This window comes from Rhopalosiphum maidis, chromosome 2, assembly GCF_003676215.2.
Source record: "Rhopalosiphum maidis isolate BTI-1 chromosome 2, ASM367621v3, whole genome shotgun sequence".
In the NCBI taxonomy this organism is placed as follows: domain Eukaryota; kingdom Metazoa; phylum Arthropoda; class Insecta; order Hemiptera; family Aphididae; genus Rhopalosiphum; species Rhopalosiphum maidis.
In genome coordinates, this window is record NC_040878.1 from 59,477,486 (window position 1) to 59,500,290 (window position 22,805).

The 22,805-nt window shown below is 27.4% G+C and overlaps 3 protein-coding genes across 11 annotated transcripts; 2 read left to right on the forward strand and 1 right to left on the reverse strand.

Annotated features, from left to right (window-relative positions):
- Nucleotides 1–674: 674 nt before the first annotated feature.
- On the forward strand, nt 675–17,422 carry LOC113554960 (activated Cdc42 kinase-like). Of its 7 annotated transcripts, none has more exons than XM_026959127.1 (21): nt 675–698; nt 7,621–7,733; nt 7,802–7,939; nt 8,015–8,221; nt 8,287–8,436; nt 8,517–8,665; nt 8,721–8,861; nt 8,946–9,105; nt 9,168–9,284; nt 9,361–9,461; nt 9,541–9,671; nt 9,734–9,876; nt 9,962–10,106; nt 10,166–10,275; nt 10,456–10,662; nt 10,766–11,014; nt 13,298–13,455; nt 14,009–14,061; nt 14,139–14,346; nt 16,594–16,855; nt 16,949–17,422. In XM_026959127.1, exons 2-21 carry the CDS (start codon nt 7,650–7,652, stop codon nt 17,177–17,179), a joined length of 3,144 nt encoding a protein of 1,047 aa, XP_026814928.1. In that variant the 5' UTR covers nt 675–698; nt 7,621–7,649; the 3' UTR covers nt 17,180–17,422. The 7 variants fall into 7 exon arrangements, with proteins under 7 accessions (XP_026814928.1, XP_026814926.1, XP_026814930.1 ...); XM_026959125.1 differs by lacking the exon at nt 675–698 and adding an exon at nt 968–988; XM_026959122.1 differs by lacking the exon at nt 675–698 and adding an exon at nt 6,660–7,161.
- Nucleotides 17,423–17,509: 87 nt separating this feature from the next.
- LOC113554961 (protein-S-isoprenylcysteine O-methyltransferase) lies at nt 17,510–20,418 on the reverse strand. Of its 2 annotated transcripts, none has more exons than XM_026959131.1 (5): nt 20,233–20,418; nt 19,771–19,862; nt 18,533–18,702; nt 18,082–18,299; nt 17,510–18,006 (listed from the first exon to the last, which is right to left on the reverse strand). In XM_026959131.1, the coding sequence occupies exons 1-5, from the start codon at nt 20,281–20,283 to the stop codon at nt 17,815–17,817; spliced, it is 723 nt and encodes a 240-aa protein (XP_026814932.1). In that variant the 5' UTR covers nt 20,284–20,418; the 3' UTR covers nt 17,510–17,814. The 2 variants fall into 2 exon arrangements, with proteins under 2 accessions (XP_026814932.1, XP_026814931.1); XM_026959130.1 differs by having other exon boundaries at nt 19,960–20,388.
- Nucleotides 20,419–20,499: 81 nt separating this feature from the next.
- On the forward strand, nt 20,500–22,461 carry LOC113554962 (cysteine-rich DPF motif domain-containing protein 1). Of its 2 annotated transcripts, none has more exons than XM_026959132.1 (3): nt 20,500–20,656; nt 21,510–21,655; nt 22,102–22,458. In XM_026959132.1, the coding sequence occupies exons 2-3, from the start codon at nt 21,519–21,521 to the stop codon at nt 22,433–22,435; spliced, it is 471 nt and encodes a 156-aa protein (XP_026814933.1). In that variant the 5' UTR covers nt 20,500–20,656; nt 21,510–21,518; the 3' UTR covers nt 22,436–22,458. The 2 variants fall into 2 exon arrangements, with proteins under 2 accessions (XP_026814933.1, XP_026814934.1); XM_026959133.1 differs by lacking the exon at nt 20,500–20,656 and adding an exon at nt 20,674–20,987 and having other exon boundaries at nt 22,102–22,461.
- The last annotated feature ends 344 nt before the right edge of the window (nt 22,462–22,805 follow it).

Genomic DNA, 22,805 nt, shown 5'->3' on the forward strand with positions numbered 1-22,805 from the left:
TATTATTTATTTATTTTATTTAATAAACGCCATATACAGTTTTTGATAGAATAAATAAATGTAACACAACAATAAGTAAATAATATAAACAGTAATTAAATTACACAAGTTAATGAACTAATAGTAAACTATTCAGTAGGTACCTATAAAATAAAAATAGTTAAGTAATAAATAAAAAAATTATACCCAAATTCCATCATATAATACCATAGTAATAGTTAGCGTATTTAAAATTTTAAAGAGAAATATATTAAGTAAATAAGTAGTTCAAACAAAGTAAATTTACAACAGTTTATGTGATATTGCAAGTGCAACAATACATACACATTATATAACCTACAGTGGGAACACTACGAACGACACGTACGTTGTTAGTTAGTAGGTGTAGTATAGGTATATATAATATTATATTATAAATTGTCTGGAGTGACAGATTTGGTCATCGTTGAGTAGACTGTGGAGAGGGAAATTTCGCATGTAAAACACATCTTGCGTCATTTTATTTAGTATTAGATAGGTAGTGTTGAATTAAACTAGCATATTCTAGTATTTTACATGCTAATTAATAATTATTATGATGTCAGTGATTAGTGTTTTTTTTTTTTTTTACTAAAGTCTATCAACGAAACTTATAAGACCGATTATACAAGGAAAACTATATTCTATACTCACATTTAACTTAATATAATTTTAAATAGGTAGGTATATATATTATTTTTAATCTGTAATAATATTGGTCGATAACTTAAATTGTCCACTGTCTGTTTATGCAGATTGAACAGCTCTCGAAATTCGTTTATTTTTTAAATTTAGTAATCAAATTCTGCTGATTTGGTTTATGTTTAACGAAATGATTAGGTACTTACCTACTATATAATATTATAATATTGTCTTACTCGGCTGATGTCTTTAATATTATAATTGTGTTTATAGGTTTCTACAACAGAAATATGTTATAGCACCATTATATTCATACACTATATAGTAGGTAAGTCCTAAATTTTAGTCTAATTTACATATATTTGTAAAGAATATACACAAAAATATTATACTAGGTAGATATATTTTAATCAAATATAGGTACGTGGAAAATAAATAAATTACGATAAAGTTTATCTGAATTTTTTTTAAAGAATGTGTGACAAGTAACATATTTTTGTAATGTACCTACATACGATTGCTACAGCCACACCTATTTGCATAAACAAAAGAAAACCTAGTTTATATTTACTACAAAATACATACAATTTACGAATTTACCTATAGGTATTATTTAATTATAATTTATGAATTTATAATATATCTACTACTACTTATTGGTAAAGGTAACTGCAAGTACCTATATTAACAGTAATTATAATGGATATTGGATCTATGTAATATATATCCATGTGTGCATGCATCAGCCATCAGATACCTATATGAAATAGTTTTTAAATTATATATGTCTACCTATATACAATACTATAAATAGATAGGATTATATATACCTATAAATAGATGCATTTGTATCTGTTGTCGTATTTAACTCGACTGAAATTTAAAAATTACACTAGTCTTGATAATTCGACACACATGGAACCATAATAAGTATAGGTACTACCGGATTTACGAAAAAACTACATATTTAAACAGAAATCGGGTAAAAATTAAAATTTATTTATTTTCATTGTACTTTTATTTAATTTTGTGAGTAGATATAATTATTACCATTAACAACTTTATAATTTTTGTTAAAATTCTAACAATATTATTGGAATAGGTATTCAATTACATTGAATTATTAAAGTGATAATCTAAAAATGTATATAACATTTTATATATAGGTAGCTGAATGTGATAAAAATATACCGAATTACTGAGAGTACCGAAATGCCGGATTATCATGACTAAACTGATGTTTAATTAGTTAATAATATAATATTATAGATGTTATAGGTACTATAACATTAATTAGATTGTAGAGCATTCTTCAGCCCCGCCGTCCAATTAAAATGGATATTTTTATTCAAAATAAAAAGATTAATTAAGTAAATATTTTAATTACAATACTGTCAATACTTTAGATGGTCTATAATGCTAAAAAAAATCCATTAGGTATTATACATTTAAAAAAGTTCATCACCGACCTATTTTCGGTTTTTGCCTAAATTCATGGTAATGTATCTATATATGTTTTGCGCAAACGTGGGAATGGACTATTCAACACGTCTTGTACCTCTTCTCTTCTCTCCTTCATTGAATGATTCAGATTTCAGATGAATGACGCACATTACTTGTTACAGATGCCAAAATATAATCATAATATTCATGATTTGTTTATAATAATAGTTATTAGTTGTTTATAGGTAACATCCATATGAGAAAATGCAATATATTTCTGATTTCAAATAAATTGGATTTTTGAGTTATTAATGAATATTTGAGAAAAACTCGAATTTTTTACATAGTTCAAAATTGAAATATAAATTTATAGAGAGCGAGAGTACGAAGTACAAGGATATTCTCAGACATTTTCACTGAAAGAATACAATGCTTGTATAGGGTATATGTATACCCTATACAAGCATTGGCCAAAAACAGCGAGCGACCGAGATTTCGACTATTTCCTGTTAATAAAATTCTAGTGTACCAGTTTTGACCTAATATATTTAGCGAAGCGAAGAATATATTAACTTCAGCCTTTAAGAATGTGTGTTTTTGGTTTTATTGATTTTAAACTTTGAGACTTTGAGAGAGTGGCTTTGTATAGAAAATTGGCTCTTGTTTGTACTTTAAAGAGATCAAAATATATAATTTATTTTACTTTTACTACTACGGTATTTTAATATTATTTTTTCCGAAAATATTGCATTTATTATATTATTATTTATTATTATTTAATTATTATAGTAATTTTTATTTATACCATATTATATTAACTTTTGTAGATAAGTAACTCAAAATTAAATAATATCTTTCTGTAAATTCCATTAAATTGATTTTTAGCATAAAAAGATAATATGTTACAATAAATCAAAAATGTTATTGAGTATAATAAAATTAATTACAATATAAGAAAAAGTTTTAAGTTCCCAAAAATAATGTTTTTAAATTATAACAAAATAATTTACATCGTTAGTATAAGTATTATTTATAAAAGCAATTACGTTCAAATTTAATCTTAAATGTACCTATATAAAAAATAATTGTCTATACATATTTTTTAGATTTGATAGTTTTAGTATGAACTACTCATATGGGATCTTGTATTAAATGTTCAAGAATTTTAACCCATTAAATAATTTTTTATCGACATTTATAGAAAAAAAAACAACTAAAAAAACAGGTCAAATTAGTTTCCACCTTAAAATATTCGGTTTTAAATCTTTATTCTTTAGGTACTTGTCATCACTCATCCTACTCCTATTTCGTTTTTTTTCAGTATTTAATCATTTAAACAATATGTTATCCTTAAATATATTATTTCTAATTTTAATATTTTACATATAATTTATAATTTATAAATAATTTAATAAAATATAATTAATATGCAATATTATCAAATTAAAGTAATTCGACTATATCATTATTTAAATGACTAAGGCATAATTATCAATAGAATTTGTCATGTATAAAAAATATATAATTATCTTTATACTTTAATAGTTCATTAGAAATAAATATTTAAAACAAACTGTCTTTGATTTATTATAATGATCAATGCATCACCAATAGGCAATAGTAATATTAATTTATCGTTTATTTTTTGTTTGAAGAATCTTACTTAAATTTGTGATAATTATTATTATTAGCATAAATTATAGTTTATAAAAATATAGATGCTATTTTACTATCAATATGCTATTAGGTATAACATATAATATTTATTTAAAAAAGATAATACACATAGTTCACAGATCATAAAATGTCATTTATTATAATGTTTTTGTTAGCGACTTATGGTATAAATGGATAATGAATTAATGAATAATAATCTAAAATCTTGTCAAATTCTTAAACAAATAAATTTAAAAGCGTAGAACGTGTATAGATAAATAATGTAATATTGTCAATTCTTGTAACTAAATTTCAATATGTTTTAAACGTATAAACAGAGTAATCTTTAGTGTACAAGGGCAAGATATTAGTTTGATCATTGATTTTATTGAAAATTATATCAAAATTTAGAAAATAATAATAGTATTTATAATATACTTACCTATAGAGGTGATACAGTATTATAAAAATACATATATTATAAAAAGATAATATGTCGGAGGATTACAAAAGGAAAATTTTAAATTGTCTGATCATTTTGTTATCGATTATAGTAATTTAGGTTCATTTTAGTTTATTTATTTATCACTATATTCTATAAATTTAAAGCGAAATTTTCTGTAATAAATTTAGATACATTTTATAATTACATATTAGAATGGTAAATTATAAATACATCGTATCATATGCATGTATACATTTCAATAACATATGTATTATATTTTATTATAAAGTTATAACAATTATATAACCATTGCCAAAGAAATGGGAAGTTTAGGGGGTTGTGACTTGTGAGACGACTGTCGACTCCTCGCTTATTGAAACACATCTTATAGTGTGGTATATTCAATCTCATATATTCATATTATTGATTAATGATTTTAGACGAAATAATAATTTATTATAATTGAAATTTATGGTTGAATAATGTAATATTATAAGCCTGATGGTAGCATATAACTTGCTAATGATAATATTTAAAATTATAGCTAACGAGTAATGTTAACAATAAGTAATAACTGGATAATACCTATAAAACATTTGGTAGGGGGGGTCAAAGCTCATAAATATTCTTAGGACGATATAGGTATCCTTAAGTATAAGATTAACTATAAAAACTATTTATCATGATTCACGACAGTGTCATACCATATCATATTTAATGGTTAATTGCCATAATAGTATTCATGCATAATATATTACTTTAGTGTAATAAATTATACAAAATTAACTCTATTTTATTAAATATATATTTTACTTAATACTTATCAAAATAATAATAATGTATACAAAATTACCTACACAAACAAAGAAAATATTATTAAGAATAAGCAAAGATATTTATTAATATTTATTTTTACGCTTCCATAGTAATTTAAATTGCATAAAACATCGGAAGACTCACACTGATTAATACTAGACTCTCCTTTACAAGAACACGTTTTGTTATTTTATAATCTTGAACGCATTATTTGACATAATATTATGGCTTGCAATTTTTCTCAACATTTTGAAATCGTTTGACATCTCATTCGGAGCTATATATTATAATTTATAACGACAATAGACAATCACCAAACTGGTTATGATTTTGCAAAGTACCTACCATGTTTATTACTGTTGAGTAGAATAGGTTATTGAGAATAAGAGCAAGAAAATGTTTCTAGTACAAAATGCATTATAATATTAAATTTAAGAACTTGTATATAGACAACGGGTCGCATAACTCGACCGACTGTCTATATTCATAATTGTGTAATATGTATAGGTATCATAAATCTACTACTAGTTCCATAGTAAAATAAATTTGCATAATAAGCACTTATAACTAAATATATATATTATGTGATTATACTTAATTATAGTGTGTGCTATCTTACATATACTAATTTATACAGGATGTCTTATTTAATTTCAACAATAATTACCAATAGTGTATAGAATTATGTTCATCTTCAATTGAAATTACAGCAAAAATATTATATTTCTCAAGTTCACTCAGCTTCTGTCATCTGTTGTCATTTTCATGCGTCTCTAACATTCGCTGGTTCTGGTAGACATTTATGGATAAGGTTTTAAGTTTAAATTTTAAAGTAATTATTATTTTATAACATTATATTGTACATTCTTACTAATGTAATTATAAGATAATTGATAGTGTTACCGATAATGACAATAGTGTAAATTAGATATTATTTTTATAATAATAACGTTTGGAATTTAAAAATTTAACATTATCCATGATACACTTATTTCAACATTATCCAATTATTAACAGCTTCCATAACATAAATAATATATTCATTTATTTTTCCACATTAACTTTGACACCCATTTTCAATTTTGTTTAATGGTTGAATTTCTAAAAATAGTTTCGAAGAACTTACAACTTGCCTACATAAACCATATAAACCTTAATTATAAATAAATTATAAATTTCTCAACTTTTAGATACTTTTTAGTCGTTGTTAATTATTATGTTATACGATCGTTATAGGTTACTTACACCGAGTTATGATTAATTTTCTCTCCAAAATCTAATAGCTAACAAATAATTTTCTAATGACAATGAATGAATTATTAACAAATAAATTGTTAATAACCAATATACTGACATATTGTCTTGTATTAAAAAAAAAAATGTTTATTTATTTAGTTTTGTATTAAAAACGTACAACAGAATTGCCTAACTAAAACCCCTTATATTTCGAGTATATCAATACACCTATACTACGACGTCTTGTGGTGAACGATGAACGTCATTATCAGACTCGAAGTGTAGTGTTGGTATTACTTCTGATAAGTTTTTGGTTTTTATTTCCTTGATATTATTATTATTTTCATTATTATTGTTATTATTATTATTATTGTAGTGTCTTGATTGCCGATGCGCCGACTCCGAGCGCCGAGTTCTTCAAAGCAGTAAACACTAAACAGTGAGCCTTACTGCCGACTGCTGTAGTGTTTAGAAGCCAGTAGTCTGTAGTCATTAGTGTAATAGTGTGCACTACTGGCTATTAAAGTCGTAGTCGATAGGTGCGCGTAGTCGTTAGATGCTTTCATAGTATATTGTCCAATAATTTGGGTATTTATTTATAATATTTTTTTTAAAAAAAATTTAAAGTTTAAGAATAGAGAATAGAGAGGTCTACAGTAATCGACTGTAACAATCGAAGAATGGCTGACTGACGTAAAATTGTTATCAACGAAAAATGCTTTTTCTTGAGATATAATTACCGAATCATTTTTTAATAATATTTCAAATATTCTCATCGGATCCGGACACTGTTGCACGATGACTAGATCGTCGTAACATCTACTACCCTTCCAGCTGACTTAATCCATTTGTTGGCATTGTCTTTGGACCATATTCTACGATTTCTCCAAATATCTCACATTTGGGTAGGTACTTGGGGTACAGCAAATTAAGTAAGAGGCTTAGCCAAATTTTAAGCTGAGACTAATAAAAAAAAAAGTTTTGCAAGACATAGGAACTAAAAGTATGTTAAAATATAATTTATTGAATCCTTAATATTTTAGACTGAACAAGGTATGTCTTATTTTATATATTATATGTATTACATTTACTAATTTATTAATTCCTTAACTCAGGTCCTTTAACGTATTAAATATTTTCAATTAATACTCGCCATTCTTATACATGTCACTAGGCACCACTAACTTACTTTGTTCATATAATTTTTATTAAAAATCTATAGATTTGGCACCTATAAAAAACTATAGGTATAGAAACAACTAGGTAGTAGTTGGAAAATAACCATCCATCACTTCAGGAGGACTTGCTACTTGTGTTTGGTTGGTATACTTTTCTAAAATAAGTGTTTTATTGACTTGATTCAGGTGTTTTGGGTTCAGCAGTGGCAAATACAATGTCAAAAGTCATCGATCTGTATGAGTTCCTGCTGGAAGCAGAACTCCATCAGTACTATTCAGAGATCAAAAACGACTTGAAGGCAAGTTTAGACAACTGCAGTACTAGTTGAAAAATAGTTATTAATGATAGCATGTCATTTGTTTTTAGGTGATGACTGTACCTCAAGTAAAGTTTGTCACCGAGGACGACCTGTATCAGATAGGCATGACAAAGCCAGAGATTAGACGCTTAAAAAAGTATTTCCAAAAGTATTATCCACAAAATTATTTTTCCAAGTTCAAAAAAGTAAACAATCAATTACTATGATTTTGTTTTGTGATTGTTTTATACAAATTGTTAATACGTACGTCTAAATTTTAGTTAATTTCTTCAAAAGATAATAAAGAACAGTGGAGCGATAGTTCTGGTTCACAAGATACACTGAAACCTATTTATGAAAAACGACCGCCAGCTCGTGTTCCTAATAAACATATTATTCCAGCTGATTCCATAACTATTAACAAGGAGTTAGGTGTAGGCGAATTTGGTGTAGTCCAGCAAGGTGTTTGGACCAATGAAGGAGACAGGGTTAGTTTTAAATGCATAATATATTTTTTTTTTCATAAATATTAATTTTGAAGATTTTTTATTAGATTCAAGTTGCCATAAAATGTTTGAGCCGAGAACGTATGCAAAATAATCCTATAGAGTTTTTAAAAGAGGCAGCCATTATGCATAGCATTGATAATGAACATATTGTACGGTTGTACGGAGTAGTTTTGGACACTGAGGCCTTAATGCTAGTAATGACATGTCTTTTTTTATAAACTGTTTAAGAAACAGATAATTAATTAGTATTAAAATGATGTGATTTAAATTTTAGGTGACAGAGTTAGCACCTTTAAGATCTCTTTTAGAGTGTTTAAAAGAACCATCACTTCGTGCAAGTTTTCCTGTGATGTCATTATGTGATTTTGCCATACAAATATGTAATGGAATGCATTATTTGGAAACCAAAAGATTAATACACAGGTATTTTATTCTAAAGTTGGGTGTTTCAATCAAATAACTTTTGTTACTTTTTTAGAGATTTAGCTGCTAGAAATATATTAGTGTTTACAAAAAACAAGGTGAAAATATCAGATTTTGGATTATCACGGGCACTTGGTGTTGGTAAAGACTATTATCAAACAAACTTTAATGTGAATCTGAAATTACCAATTGCCTGGTAATAATATTTTGAATTTTCTCAACTCAATTTACATTATTTGAATTAGTTCTTGAGCATATTTAATATTTATGATTGATATAGGTGTGCACCCGAGTGTATAAGTTATTTACGTTTTACTTCATCTTCTGATGTATGGGCATATGGTGTTACTTTATGGGAAATGTTCAGTTATGGCTTTCAGCCTTGGGCAGCGCTCACAGGACAACAGATACTTGAGGCTATTGATGAACCTAATTTTCAGGTAGTTTTAGCTGTAAACACTAACATTTTTATTTTATCAAATTATACGTTTTTATATTTCAGAGATTAGAACAGCCTGATTGCTGCCCAAAAGAATATTTCAATGTCATGACTAAATGTTGGCAACATGATCCTGCTAAAAGACCTAAATTTTCTGATTTGGTATCAATTTTACTTGATGTAAGTACTATTGGCTATTAATGTTAAATAGTATTTTTTATCACCAGTCATTTTTATGAAATATTTATTACATTAGTGTAAACCTGAGCAAGTGCAAACTGTTGTTAACTTTGAAGATAAAAAAAGAGATATGATCCAGTATACTATTGGAGAAGTTATAACAGTACTCGATAAATCGTAAATATATTACAAATTCAAATAAATAATGAATAAAAATGATATATCGATATCAATAATATAATTTTTTTTAATGTAGACCTGGTGTTCCGACCTTATGGAAAGGTGTATTGTGCAATGGAAAAACTGGTTTTTTCAATCCTTCTAATACTGTGGCTTATTTAGGTTTAAATTTACCATCTAACAGAAATTCAGAATTCACTAGAAATGGTAACTAATAAATTACAAGTTTACATTTACATTTGTTTATATTTATTTAAATTATATTACAGACTCAAAGTATACATCCCGACGTAGTCGTCTAAGGATTGATATGATATCTTGTCCTCAAGGTGATGTTAAACATATGGGACATGTAGGTTTAGATGGTGCATATTTCGGAGATATTGAATTCATGAGTACAAATGCGCCAAAAGTAATTAATAGTTAATACTAACAAAACAATAATGTTTCTGTTTGTAATTTATAGTTATTCATGTGTTATTTCATACCTCATTTAGTATAATCATTTACCACATCAAGTTGTTGCTCCATATAAACCACAAGAAGATTGTGCTAGTGTTAGTGATTCACCAACTTCAATTAAGGCCTGTTCAGATCGTGCTCCTTTACTTAATGGTGATAAATCAGAAAGCAAAAAAAATGGTATTTATTAATAATTGTAATAATATTTGCAGTATAATAGTTATTATTTTTACTATTAGCAGATTTAACAACCTGGTTAGATAAAAACAAGTTGTCAAAAATTTTAACTGACCACGAATACCATGAAATTAGTGATGAAGATACTGTTGCTGAAAGTCCTAGGTTTGAAGTAAGTCTTTTGAAAAGTTCTGAAGTTTAATTTGATAAATCTTATTTATCTAATTATAAAAGATAAATTTGTGTTAAAATGTGTAATATTAATAATTTTAGTTACCTAAGATTTAAATTTTAATTCAAATTTTTCATCAGTAATTATTATTTTAAAATAATAAACCTTTTTTTATTTTAGAAAACTTTTGACTTTGGACCAAGTCTTGTTGAAGAAATGGAAACTATGTTTAGAACTATAAGTACTAATGGAGTCAGTAACTATGCTGTATCTCCACCAAGGTCTCCACTTGATCCTCTGGATACAAATCACAGAAATGAATTACGAGAAATTGCAGCTACTATTGCTGCTGCTGTGAATTCAAAATCAAAAAAGAAACAAGCTACGGTAAAACGCAAGATAAAATAATTTAAAGTTATATCTAGTATTCCAGTTTTAATAAATTAATTAAGGTTTTGTAATTTGCTATAATATACAAATATTTCTCAAGGTCAAACCGATATCTGCTTCTGACGAAAAGAGTCTCGATTCTGCTATTGCAATGGCCAATGAGATGGCCAATCGCTCTATGGGATCCGATATAGAACAGCCACATCACCAGATACCTGAATCTCCATCTTCGCCAAGCAAACGTAAATTCATGTTCAAATTTCCTCCTGCAATTGGATCTCTTACGAAAACCCCAAAACACGAAACAAAGACGTTCACTGACGAAGCTGCTTCCATTCCGGACATTCAGGTAAATAATTATTGTAACTATTTGTATTATATGTGCTCCTAACTGCTGTTACAATACTAATCTATAAAATATATCTCCCCTGTTTTATTCCTTCCGATACATTTATATTCATCGCTTGTAGTCTTGTAGTAGTTTACATTCATTTTCGTCATTTATCAGCGCCGAATCTTTATTGGATACTGCACCGTTTCGTCTGCCCTTGTGGGATAAGGCATCCACAGAATTCTATTTTGCGCGCTCTAGAGAGTTATTAACAAAGGCCTCTCCCAGTATAGGTTCACTTGATTACATATCTTGTAATTCATTGAAGACTATTGAACGATCCAACGTCGATTCTACAGAAACGTTAGTTGGTGAACAGTATTCATGTCCCAATTCACCTAAACTAAGAAATAAAACCAAAAATGTCGAGACGTTTCGAGCAAATACGCTCCCCAATAGCAAAAAATGTGATAAATTGAGACGGAGTTTGTCGGATTCTGAGAGTAGCGTATTATATATTTCCAACGATGTCTTAAACAAAGTTCCTATAAATGTTTGTATGATCGATGACGAAACCGCTGAACTCTAAGTAGTAGTATTTGTAATTGCTTATAATATTTTGTAATAGGTTAGAGGTAGTAGTTGTTATATATTAATGGTATCTAATAACAAGTAGTAGTATAGTTTCTGTGCAGTTAGTTGAATTTTAGTGATTTTATCGTGAGATTATTGTTTTATTGCAATAACTAATAAGTAATAAGTAATAACTTATGATTTTTCTGTTAAAAAAGATTTTCCTCTTACTATTTTTATTTATTTTTCTTTGATTAATTGCATATTTTATAGAAATATGTACAAAATACATCGATATTTTATAAAAGTTAAAATAAAACAATTTTTTATCTTTACTCCCGATATTATTAAGTGGTCGGTATTACAATAATAAAAAATAATAAGTATTCGTATATTAACACATTATGTATTCGCTGTATACGGTTTATTAATACTAAACCAGCTGTAACCTGTAAATCATAATAATATTTTGATATGCATTGCTGGACCTGTTGATAATGATAAGTTATTTCTCTGCTTTATAGCATTTGCCGCTGCGCCTTTCTCTGGTAAATAACTGAAATTGTTTAACGAAATGCACACATGGGCTCAAATACACTTTGTTTATATAATAATTTAAATTAATATGATACTTGTTGCATACTGTACAGTATACACAGATGGTGGAGTAATAATGTTTTGTATTTTACCAGAAATGTTGTACCTACTTGTATAGTGAAACTATGCTTACTCGTGTACTCCATTTGTGTTTATATATATATATATATATGGGTTTTAAGTACAAAATCTCTAGCTGGTGATTTGTATTTAAAAGTCATGGATAATATTGTGTATTATACATATATTATAAATTTTAATCAAAACTAATAAGTTCTTAGTTTATGGTCTAAATTTTTTTTTTACATTAAGGTGAAATATAATTAATTAATGTAATTGCTTGCAGTAGTATGATTGTTAAATATTAAAAATAAACCAACGTGTAAATTTAAAACAAATTGCCAAATTTAATAATTTTCTATTAAAAGTTTATTTTGGACGTATTAAACTCACATGAACAATATAATATGCCGTAAGGGCGTAAAGCATATAAGCATTACTAATTTGTAGTTGATTTAATCCATTGACTGGTTTGTTGTAACATTTAATTAAAAAATAAACCATATTAAAATATTTTGTTTTAATATTACGGATATATGAAAAATAAGTAATAACTGCCCAATTTTATTCAATATACATACGCATGTGCGTGTAAACAAACTAGCACTAAATGGTTAAAATAGAATATATTCTTTCCAATCGTAACTCTTAAATTTATAAGTAGTACAAATACTAAAAATCTCAACCTAATCTATAAAGATAGCATGTGATTTGTAATTTTGAAAATGTATATAAATATATAATATTATATAGTGCCTTTATACAACGAAACTTTTTATAACCTGAAACTGTAATTTTGCTGTTGGCTTGTTTACCAATAACTATTATTATAATTTTTCATATAATGCTTAAATTTATTTTATAATTTTATACATATTAAATACATTTTATTTGGTAAAAATAGTTTCGTTAGTAGTATTTTTTTAAATTAGATATATTTTTTTTAATGTAGTTTTTTAGTTTTTAGTTTATTTTTTATTTTTTTTTGTGTTTTATTTATTTTATTTTTTTTTGCTTCCCATTTATCCTTCTATCACCATCCATCGGTTTCCTACACTCGCGCTTGCATAGGGATGTTTAACTGAAGAAGCTAAACAGGCATATAATGGTCTTATCGAAAAACCTACCACCGCCATAGATGGCGGCGTTACCAATTCGTTGAGAATACTCAAAAAATCCACAACCCCAGTGGCTAAACCGAAGTTCAGGCTAAACAAGAATGACAATGGGTAAATATAATCAGTTTATTGTAGTAATATAATAATGTAAGCTCCGTAAATATACGTAAAGACAAGAAAAATTCGGTCACAGAACGATATCAATCGGGTCATATTTTTTTTTTGGTATACAAAATCTTATCTACCACTCAAAAAACATTTAAATATATTCGATTCGGGTACAAGAATGAAGATTTTGAATGAGATTAAGGAGGGCGTATTATAAACTTTAGTTTTAGGTATCTAAGAAGTAGGAAAAATAGTTTTTGGGTAGATAGGCGTTTCAGACTTCTGCAGGATAAGTTATTTGAACTTGAATTTATAAGTTATAAAAGAGTTTTATTTTTTACTTTGTTTCAACGGGTTGTAAAAGTTATCGCTTTTCCACGCTTAGGATATTTTTATTACTATTAACTGGAATTGGACTGTTTACGTTCACTATTAATTATTACTGTTTATTAATAAATTTTAGTTAGTTTATTCTCACTATTTAATATTTATTAACAGAAATATATTATAAATTATAATACATATAAATATATAATAACGTTATTTCATCATACAGAACTTTGCAGTCCGGCAGCACGGTACCATCAGAAGACGTCGAAAATGATTCGAGTAAGTCCTGGTGATATTTCTGCGCACCAAAATTTCAGATTCTTTTTCACTTCATATTTATTAATTTTAATTTATAGACTGTAACATCATACCGTTACCACCCAAAGATCCGAGAGCCGTACAGCAAATGACAGCGTTGAAACCAAGACACCAAAGGAAGTATCCATTGGTCATGCCAAACACCAGTGGAAGTGGTTCGACGTGCCAAGCGGCTTGCACGATGATGGTTTCAGATTTGGAAAATAAAAATGACGTTGTAGAAAAGAATCATTTCCAAGATCAGATGTAAGTGTTTACACCTCTATCGTTATTTGCTCGATTGCTTCGATGCGCATTGTATACATTGTCCGATCGAAACGATTTAAAAGTTCTATGCACTGCTTCTTTATGGCTTGTAAGATTGCAGTCTGTATTAATCTGGAAAATCTACCAATTAAAAATGTAGGTAAAATATATTGTGCTTTAAAGTTTTAAAGAGGTAATATTATCTCGTTGTCAGTAGTAGTTCAAAAATACAAGTTGAAAAATGTATGTATAAACTCTCAATTTATAGCACATCCGTATTTTTAAATTTAATTATTTGTGATCTAATACTATGCTGTATTGGGTGATGATTTTTCTTTTTTAAAACTGAATAATATAATGGTAACTATAGTAAGATTTTTAGCATTAGAAAAATTAAAAATAAATGCAAATAGTTAGATGGTTTAATTATATCAGTTTTTAATATTTTTTTTTGTTTTTTATTCAGTTGCATTCAACTTGAACTTATTTACCTAATTAAAATGTTGAAAGATTTATTGGAATATTTTTGTTTAAACTAATATAAATAGATACAGTTTTTGAATCTTTTAAGTTTTATTTAGATTTTGAGAACATCAATTCGTATTTTTTTAACAAAAACAATACATTTTTAAGGTTGTTTTTTAGGTTTGGATTATAGAATTAACATTTATTTTACTGTTTATTTTGTAATCATCAAGAAGATTGTACTTAACTTTTTCAAATTTAATATTAAGTCTTAAATTATTTTCTTAATTATTAATATTTAGATCTTATGAAACGTATTTAACTTGCGCAACTTCGTCAAAGGAAAACTAACTCGTTTTAGATCATTCTCATTTATTTTGCTCGTTTCGTGTATATCATTAAGTTCCTCTGACATTAGCAGTTCTTTTAATAAAGTACGTTAAGTATGAAGAATACAAAATTTTGAGTGATAGTAATTTGTTAATTTATTTCACATTAAGTTTAATTTATTTTTATTATTAAAAACTAACCATTCAATTACTTATTAAAAAAAAAATTATTTAAAATAATAATTTCATCAATAAATGTCGAGTTATTTTAAGTATTTGAGCCGCCATTTTCCATAGTTGGTCTAATGCAATTCGTCACTTTTGATGTGATTTCTATAAAGATGAATTGTCAGCATTATAGATGCGGTGATTTCCTTGTCTATGCAAACGGTTATTTTATATTAATTTTGCCTACTACCTCAAGTCTTAGACCTTATTCGATTGGCAGCCGGAAGCAAAATCGCATTACGTGTCGTACATTCGTCTATTATGTTGTCATCCATTTTTTGTTAATCGGCTTCTAATTTCTATTTTTTAAATTAATAATATTGTTATTAAAAATGTATGCGAATGGCTATTGTTGTTATGAAACTGAGATTAATCGTGGTATTTAGTTACCTATATTGACAGTTGTAACCTGAAGGTTTATTAACAGGTTAGATGTAAGAAAAATTATTGTTAAATATTGAGATCTATGTCTTGTTAGAATTCCGAATTCAAAATTAAACCACTAAAGTAAGCAGGGAAGTTAGAATAAATTGATTAATATTATTTTTGAAATTGCTTGAGAATATAAGTGTGAAATAGATGAAAAGTTGGCTATGTACAACAGTGCCGTACCCAGGATTTGTTTGCCGGGGGGGGGGGGCTTAAACATTCATACTTAACTTTATAGGAAAATAAGAAATAATTTAAAAACATATACATATATTTAAAATAAAAGATTTCGGGGTTCTTAAGCCCAAAAGCCTCCCCCCCATTGGATACGACATTGATGTACAATCATGATAAGATCTAAACGATTAAGTTGGGAAATTAAATTTAATGACATTTGAGTTTGAGACGGTTGGAGTACTGTTATAATACGGTTAGGTTAGAATAATCGCTAAAATCACCAATGTCACTATCGTCGTCTCATCTCATTAAACGTGAAATCCAGATTTTAAAAGAACGTACGGCACATGGTTTTTTTTTACTTGTTTTGTTTTTAGACACGTATGCGAGTGTATGTGTCTCGTGTATGTTTATAACAGTTGTGGGCAAAATATAATTTATAATGATAAGTTAGATGTGTTAGATTAGGTCAATTGATATTTTAGTATTACCACTATTACCTACTACAACGTAGAATGAATAAATTGTTTAATGATAGCCACGGGAACTGGGCAAGAGCCATTGAGACTAATATAGTTTGATATACACATGATTGTATTGATTTTTATGTCGTTTTTAGTGCTCCTGAAGTGAGTTTTGACGAGAGAATCGCCCTAGAACTAGACGCTCTGGACCAATTGGGCGCCGTAGAATCACCGGTCGCCGAACGGCAAGTGCACACTTTCCCGGTGATGCATGAACCCGGCTGCGATGAAGAGGAAAACTGTGAGCAGCGAAAAACGTTCGACAGCAGAGGTGCCGATGTCGAGAGTCGACCGGAACACGGCCGAGGTCTGGACTGCGACGAAGTCAGAATAATGATCAAAGTTCTCGGGACCAAAGTACGTATTTATTTCGTTCATAAATAATAAGTAATAACCAACGATATCGTCGTATTGTTGATTTCCGCGATATTAATTTTTTTCTTATCGCAGGTGTCCGGTGAACAGTGTTTAGACAAGTTAAGAGCTACTGGTTGGGATGTACACCATGCGATAAAATTGGCCAAATTAGAAGCAGCTCTGGAGACAGCGGGCTATGTCAATATCAAGCACAACGTGTGCTTGAACGCTTTGGAAAATACCAATTGGGATATAGTCAAAGCGGCCAGTGGTATTATCGATAACATGATGGCAACCATAAATAAAAGTAGTATCTTAGTGTAACGTCAGCAATATTAATATACAATGTGCCAAACTACTTATCCCAACGCGATATTTAAAATATATTTCGAATAACGTTTTTTTTTCGGGAAATGTATTATTTATTAAGCTTTATAAGTTATAAAATATTTTTTATTTAACATGGGATATAAAATACTTGCCAATTATGTATATTGTAAGACTTCATTTATTTCCTGACCAATATTTTAAATTTCTTATTGTTTTTTTTTTTTTCATTAATAATGAAAAGGCATACCCTGTATAAGTTCCTGTTTCTACTCGACTCTTACTTTATATGAATGAAAATCAAATTATAAAATAAGATTAAACATTAATTATTATTTTTATTATTATTAATATCAAAATACATGTTATAAAAATATATATATACATACATAAGTATAAATATAAATGCTATTTTTAATCACTTATTTTACACAAAAGTAATTTAACAATAGACTTTTGTATTACTTTATATTTTTATACTTTAAATATATTATATACATATTTGTATGCACTTGGTTAATTTATTATGTGCGAAACAAAATATAAACAACTTTACATGGTTGTTTAATATGTTTTTTGATGTTTAATTCCAATCAGTTAATACAAATTGGATAAGAGTTTACATTTGTTACTTATTCATTGTCACGGGTCACCACAAATCCCTTAATGAATGGTAAGCCAATCCCGACTTTTTCCTGATATGATATGTAATCTTCTCCAAAGAAATTCAAGAGCGTGATTTCCTCGTAGTAGATTCGATCCTTGAAGAATTTCCAGCTGGCCAGAGCATATGCCACCACGCACACAGGATTGATCATAACGATCTAAAAATATGTAATAAAATATTTAGTCTACATGTTTTATTATTGACCATGATCATTGTTTTTTGTATACATTACCTGTGTGCCTATTGACCAGTAAAACCATCCAACATAACTAGGATGTCTGAACCATGAGTATACACCATGTGTGACCAGTATATGTGTCTGTGCTTTTTCTTGTTGCACTAAATGCGTGAAATTGTCTCTAGCAGTCCATATGGCACTTTTTCTCAACATTTCTCCAAAAGCGCATAGCACAAGACCAAAGTAACTAATTTCATGAATAGCTTTCATATCTGAGAAAAATAAAAACAACTATTGTTATTTATTTAGATTTATAGTATAATATAATATCTATATCTAGCTGAATTTTAGCCTGAACTATAACTTGTTTTAATTTGCAATAATTTCAAGATTATTATTGTTGTATAGTATAGATAACTAAATAAATAAAAATATATCTTACTCTTAAATTTATTAAAAACATAAATGATGAAAATATTCTAATGTACTTTCAAGACTTCATTACCAGGTAAGAAGTAATGCCACAGTAAATATTCCAGCCAACTGGTTGTGGCAGCTACACCATACGCAATACTGTGATTCAACATGAACGATGAAGACGTTAGAGTTTTAGGATTACACACGGCTATGCTGAGGAACTCTGAGTAATGAAATATGGCCATCACACATATGTACCTATATGCAAAATAAATTAAACAAACTTAGTTAAAAAGAAGCATACAATATTTTGATTTATTTATTAGATACAAGACAATTAAAAACAAACGTTGGAACTTAAGTTTCTACATGTTTTTGTAATAATCATATAGATACCGGAATTTATTATTATAAAATAGTTGGCTATAATGATAACTAAAAATATTTCTATAAATCAAATAATATGGTAGATAAAAAACCATACATTTTCTCATTCATACCTAACTATCAATATTTTTAATGAAGACAATTTTTAATATGTTATATAGTACTGTAGTAGAAGTTACGTACAACATTTTATCAAAATCCAAGTCGGATACAGTTCAGTATGTTTCTTACATGTTTAACTTCATTCCGAACTGATATGTATCAATACATACTAATTTCTTCCTGGAAAATGTTGTTTTATATAAATCTGAATATAACTACTACACATTGAAACACAACACATTTTTCTTTTTTAAACTGGCTAATATTTATCATGTTAAAATTTTAAAGTGAGTTATGAATATGTAATTTAAACTAAACTTAAATTTAAAAATGATCATACATCACAAAAAAAATAAATATTGTAAATAAGTCAACATAATAATATAGATATTGATTTTAATTTTAATAATATGTCACTTTACTTTAATATTAAAGCTAAGAACTTGAGACTGATTATATTAAATTTACACTGAATATATTATGTATTTATAAAACAGACAATATATAGAAATGAGGCTTTCTCTTAATTATTTGTCTTACACAAGATACACCAACTTAACTTTTAAAAGTCATTCTGTAGTTAAATTATTTAGTAAGCAATAACATTTTGAGTTAATGTAATTTTTCTAATGTGTCTCACAGTTCTATTTCATTATTTTTCAACTTTTGTCTCAGTTTCAAACAATAATCAATTATGTAATAGTAAATTCCCTTGCTATTTCAAATGTATTGTTTGAAGTGTGTACAAAATTTTTAAAACTGAATATAATATATCATTATAAATACAAATGTGTTTATTGCAAACTAATGGGTTAATTTAAAATTGACATTAATTACCATCCAAAAGGCTTCCATGAGGCTGGTGCTTGGATCGAGATCAACAATCCTGCAGCCATAGCCAAACCCAAGAATAAAGCCTGGGCACAAACCTGAAAAAATTGCAGACAAGAACATGTTAGAATAGGTACATTTTTAATTACATACTGTTGGAGACACAGCAGCCCATACAGTTCTCGCAACACTCACTTTATAAGTGATACCTCTGTTTATAACGCGTACCAAGACATTGGAAATAGCTGCATACACAATAAACAAATGCAACGGGTTCACAATAGTAAGGTCCGTGTAGATATCCAGCAAGATGTTATTTTGGATTAACAACAACACGAACAAGACAGACAAGCCCAACAGAAAACCGTAAACACTAACGATACCATTTTTTGAAATCATTTTCCAAATATTTAGTCAAAAGATGGTGATAGATCCAAGGCTTTACGCTTTACATTTTATCATTCTCACAAATAGGGTAGTATAGTCAATACTCAGTAGTTGGTGACCTCTGAACATCATAAACAATTAAATTAATAAACAGCATTGATGTATTGGCGTTTCTGGAATCTTGCCGGTATTTAATATTCACTATTATTCTATAAGTTATTCTGTGTCTACTACTTCACTAATTCTATTATGATTTACGTTTTTTGATAAGATTATAGACCTTATCTTTTGCCTTCCAAACATTGGGATTTGATATTATATCAATACAATAATAATAAATAATAACATTCAATACTATCAAAGTATTAAAGTAAGTCGAAATACTTAAAACCACACATTTAGATATAATATGCTAGTCTGTGCTTGAAACAGATGAAACAGACTAAACAGTAAACGGAGTTTCAAATCACTAATCAGTACGACAAATTCAACAGAATAATACTTTGTAAGTTAATATGTTAATATATCTACTCATTTTGTTATCACAATTTTCACTTTACTTGTGAACTGTGGCACAAAATTCTGTGACTGTGATTCCAATTTTTAATCATGTCGAGGATATAATTTAAATGTTGCTCCTATCTTGTGCTATGTGTGATGTGTGGCGACTTTTAATATGCAATCAACAGCAACTATCCAGAGTTGAAAAAATATCAATTTTTTATTACTAATTATAAATAAAAATCTATCTAATAAGTAATAATTGAGGTTTCATACCATTGTCTTGGAAGATTCTAAGGTCTTCTAAGACCGTGTTTCATACCATTCATATAAATGTATGTAATAATATGTATTTTTATTATAATAGTAGTTTTTTTATACATTCTATGCACACATAGATTCTAATTCTGCTATATGTCGAGTTTTCAATTATGAACAATTTTTGGTATACTTAACATATAATTTTTCGTGTAAGAAATTACATTTTTAAAGAAATATTTTGTGTCTTAATCAAGGCCGGATTTAGGTATGTAGTGGCCCCTGAGCGGAATGCATTATGGGGGCCCCTTATAAATACACAAGGAAATACATTTTTTTACTTATTAAATAACATTTATTATCATATTTAGTAGTAATAACAATTAACTACTTATTTAATAATAATCATAAAAACAATCAAATTGAGTATAACTAGTATAAGTAATATCATCATAATATTTTTCCTGTATCCTAATTTAAATATAAAATTGTGGGGGGCCCTGGGCTGCAGCTCACTCAGCCCTCCCCTAAATCTGGCCTTGGTCTTAATATTAATTATTGCTGTTGATATGGAATAAGATAATTAATTATATTTATAGAAATTCAAAATGTTTGTCAAACAAGAACATCCTTTAAATGTAAACCCAGAAGCAAAACTAAATAATGAGAATAGTAAAAATGAAGATTCTGATGAAACTGAAACTCCCGATAATAAACCCGAAGAAACTAAAATAGTTAATACTGAGTAGGTAAATATTATCTAATAAAATATACTTTTTACTGCTTAATTGATTTTTTAGCAATAACACGCTGAATAAGTTTGTGTAATTTATGTAAAATTTTGTCATCAAATTTATTGTTTAATAGTTAGTTATATTGTTATAAATAATAATAAATTAATATAACTATAATATGAAAATATAAAGATAGAAGCGAGTAAAAATCTATAGCACTACTAATTATAAAATACTATTTCAGTAGGTATTATGAATAAATAATTTGAATACTTAAACTTTTAGTATAGAATCAACAGTCAACCTTCTTTATCTTAACACTTATCTTTGAATATTTATAATTTCTATCAAGTACATCAATTATATTTTTTTAGTGTAATTTTATAAAAAATATTTTTATTTTTAAATCTCATAAATTAAATGAGTCATATTTTTATCAATTATTTTTTAATTTTAGAACAGAACCAGTAGTTGAAGAGAGGCCGATTTTTGTGTGCAAAAACTGCAATCTAATAGAACGATATGATTGTTTTAATGATCACGTATCATTTAATCGCAAGGTTGGAACAAAAGTGGACTATTATTTAGCAAGAGATCCATTTTCTCCACGCAGCAAAAGGCAATTCTTAATTTTAGGATCGGTATGTTCTATGTGTGACAAAGACGTTTGTATAAAGCCTGAATGCAGTATATTTTATTCAAAGTTTTTCTGTTCTTCTTGTGCAAGAAAATATATTTCAAATTTCCCTTCTAGTGTTCAAGAAAAAATTAAAACAACAAAAAGAATTTAGAAAATTAAACAATTATGAATCAATTATTGTAATACATTTAATTTAAATATTATTGAAAATTATTTGTTTTGTATTGTATTTTATAATTATAAAATTGAACATGTGTAAATGTATCAACTATTTAAACTGAAATTGTTCATACAACATTATTGTGAATATACTTATTATATTGATTGAAACTATATAGGTTTTTGTAGAAATTATTATTTTGTCTAATACCTAAAAAGATCTCATAAACTAAATAAAATATTTCAATGTTTGTTCATTTTTATAATTAATTTTTAGTATTTATAAAAGGAAGAAATTACAAATGTGAACAATAAATAATGATAAACGATAAATTTGTTATAATTTAAAAACATTTGTGGGA